The sequence below is a fragment of the Sabethes cyaneus genome, chromosome 2 (genome assembly GCF_943734655.1).
Source record: "Sabethes cyaneus chromosome 2, idSabCyanKW18_F2, whole genome shotgun sequence".
In the NCBI taxonomy this organism is placed as follows: domain Eukaryota; kingdom Metazoa; phylum Arthropoda; class Insecta; order Diptera; family Culicidae; genus Sabethes; species Sabethes cyaneus.
This window is the reverse complement of record NC_071354.1, coordinates 225,764,089-225,767,631: the sequence shown is the minus strand read 5'-3', so window position 1 is coordinate 225,767,631 and position 3,543 is coordinate 225,764,089. Positions and strand designations below refer to the sequence as shown.

The 3,543-nt window shown below is 42.4% G+C and overlaps 1 protein-coding gene across 1 annotated transcript; it reads left to right on the top strand.

Moving 5' to 3' along the window:
• Nucleotides 1-635: 635 nt before the first annotated feature.
• Nucleotides 636-1,457, top strand: LOC128736706 (uncharacterized). The gene has a single exon (XM_053831193.1). It carries the CDS (start codon nucleotides 636-638, stop codon nucleotides 1,455-1,457), a length of 822 nt encoding a protein of 273 aa, XP_053687168.1.
• Nucleotides 1,458-3,543: the final 2,086 nt, after the last annotated feature.

The window sequence follows — 3,543 nt, the reverse complement described above, 5'->3', positions numbered from 1 at the left end:
AAAAGTTATTCCACTGCGCCAACAGGAATACTCGCGGGCGGAAATGTGTTTGCGGCGTTGTTCAAAGCGAGTACTATCCAGACGAGATGCGTTTGTTGTTGAACAATCGAGACAAACCGGCAGGAGAGCTTCTGAGTGTTGAAAGATCGAGCCCACTGTACAAGTCAACACCATTTACAGATGAGTACGGTGTCATTAGAATGGAAGGTAGGACAGCGAATGCCGAGTACGCATCCTTTGATACCCGATTTCCCATTATTCTACCAAAGGATCATCTGATAGTACAACGCCTCGTTGAGCACTATCATAACCGGCCACGCGAACAAGAAAACGGTAGTAAATGAGTTGCGTCAACGTTATTATATCCCCTGTCTGCGTGCAATAGTAAACAGAGTTACAAGGAATTGCCAGAGATGCAAGATAACCAAATGTGAACCACAGACTCCGCGCATGGCACCACTTCCTAAGCAACGATTAACGCCGTACGTGAAACCTTTCAGCTACGTCGGAGTGGACTATCTCGGTCCGCTGGAAGTATCAGTGGGTCGGCGTCGGAAGAACCTGTTTTTACCTGTCTATTAGCAAGGGCTGTTCATCTTGAGCTAGCGTATAACTTGACCACCGACTCATGTATAATGGCGATTCGAAGATTCGTTTGCAAATGGGGTTCTCTGGTTGAGATTTTCTCGGACAACGGAACCAATTTCGTGGGTGCCAATAGTCAATTACACGAGCAGATGAAGACGATTAACGATGCGTGCTGTGAGACATTCACGGACGCGCGGACAAAATGGTCGTTTAACCCTGCCTCTGCACCTCACATGGGAGGTATTTGGGAACGGATGGTACGAAGCGTGAAAGAGACGATTAGAGCGTTGGACGACGGTCGTAAACTCAACGATGAGATCCTGCTGACAGTGCTTTCGGAAACCGAAGATATTATTAATGCGAGACCACTCACCTATATGTCGCAGGACCCCACCGAATGTGAAGCGCTCACGCCAAACCACATTCTGTTCGGAGAATCTGCCAGGACCCACACTGAGCTGAGGGAGCCCGTTAATTTAGCCGAAGCGCTGAGAAGCAGTTACAAGCGGTCGCAGTTTCTGTCTCACGTGGCCTGGGACCATTGGCTGAAGGAGTACTTTCCAACCGTGAATAGAAGACCAAAATGGTTTGAAGAAGCAAAGCAGGTGAAAGTCGAAGATTTGGTCTACGTAGCTGAAGGTGGTCGCCGGTCGTGGGTCCGCGGTAGAGTTGAGGAAGTGATTACAGTAGAAGATAGACGAGTGCGGCAAGCAGTCGTACAAACGACGACTGGTCGACTTGTGCGGCCCGTTGTGAAGCTGGCGGTCATGGAAGTGACTAGTGGACCCTACGCGGATACTGGGTTCCCCGAGGATCCACGGGGTGGGGGATGTTCTGGCGACACTGCAGCACTCGGAGTGAGCGAGTAATCGCCAAGCCAACATCGGAACCGATCGATCAAGTGTCAACGAAATATAAACAAAAACATAATTATAGCTGGAAAGCGAGTAAACGTGAAGATTAGAAAAATAAAGAATTTAAGAAGTGTAAAGGAAAACGTGCGAGATTAATTGAAGTGCGGTTAAATTGGAAAGAGTCATTGGGAGGCGCAAATTGAACTGTAATAGGCATCAAACTGAGGTGTAACTGTGATATCTGAGCAGCGGTGCGCCTACGTGCGATTTATTGAACTGTTACATAAAAGTGAAGCTAACCTGACTGTAATAAAGGTAAAATTGGACTTACGTGGAAAACTTGAAAGGAAAAATATATGTATAAAAATACTTACCTTGAAACTTACCCGTAGATTTGCTGTGCAATTCTCCCGTTATAGATTCGGATAGTTTAGTGAGAGAGGAAAAGACTGATGTAAGTTGCACCATGTTAATTTAGGTTAAGTAAAAGTAAAATAATATAAATTTATTTTAGCTTTGAGCTACTCAGACAAAACTGATCGCTGCAAGGATTCTTTGTCCCGATTTAACTATCCGAACACAGCTTTTAAAGAAACTTTGTCAAAAATTTATAAGTTGGACCTTTAAAGTTCTATTTTTATACTTTTCTCCTTTCTACTTCCTTCTCCTCCTCCTAACTTCTGTAAAGTCGGTTCATGCGATTAAGATAGGTCATAAAAAAAATCTCTAACACATACCGCTGCTGGATTTGAAACCGAGCATTCCGCTTTGCACGTATATTCTGATGCATCGCGCCTCTCTATGGCACTGCTAGTGCCGTGAATTTTGCCGATGAGTTGTTCTTGAGTGTAAGTTCATTTCGGAGCTGTGGTAAATGAGAAATTAGGACATCGAGGAAAATCGCTGCAAATCGCATATTCCAGCAACGGAACAGTGGTACGCATCTAAGTCACCGAAAGGGAGTTTAAATCCCCGCGGTTTTGGTTGGTAGTGTGTGGTAAGTTAATATTTATAAAAAACAGTCGACTATTCATCTGATGATCTTTCATTAAATAAAATAATTGATATTGGTTATCACTATTAACCGAAATTAAATGCCTAATTTTAAACGGGAAATGTCGTGAATCTTAAAAAATAGGAAATAGAAGTGGGTAAAATTCCCCCAGTCTTTTTTCATTTTTAATATTATTGGATTTTCTTTTTGAGCTGAACAGTGTTCTATATAGCGACTTAAGTGAACCTTTTGCGAACTTTCTAGTTCTGTTAGAAGTTGCTTTGAATTCCCTTCGAAGTTTAATCATCAAATATGAACTTGAAAATCTTTTATCGGAACTTTTGGTTACTTGGGTGACTATTGCCGCGGACGATCTGAAAGTGGTTGATGAGTTTGTATATTTGGGATCTTTGTTCACCATCGACAATAATACGAGTGGGGTCAGTCCCGGCGTAGTGGTTAGCATTCACGTCTCTCACGCCGAGGACCCGGGTTCAAATTACAACCCCGCAAAAGTCACGAATGCTGAACAAAAAAAGCGAGTAAGGAGACTTAACGTCGCGTTCAAGTCGGACCAACTTTCCCCTCTGAAATAGGCTTCGTTCAAGTAGCGTACGTCACTGCACAAAACGGACGATGTACAAAACGTTAATTTGACTGGTAGGGTATGTTGCTGCTTCATTGCAATTGCCTATTCCCGTCCTATCCAACACAAATTAATTAAAATATCAGCGATTTTTATGACACACAATGCAAAATTAGTTATTCCGTAATATTTTAGTTTGTTAACTGTCATACGCGATTAATCAAAGTGAGCTGAGATCTATTTAAATGCTTTTTTTCATTAAAGAATTCCTAGCAGCCAAATTTCTAACATTTGTTCGTGAGACGAAGAAGAAAATGTCGACTAATCGTTTCAATTTCCGTCATTCATTCAATGAAAACGACTCACGCAACACATTTTCGTTAATCTGCAGCCGGGAAAACTTGCATGACCAGCAGAAATTTTGTAGAATAACATTTTTCATGCCGTCCTACACAAATACATGCGCGCTAGCTTCGTAAACATTATTATGATTTTTAGTTTGGACGAAGAAAAATTTTGAT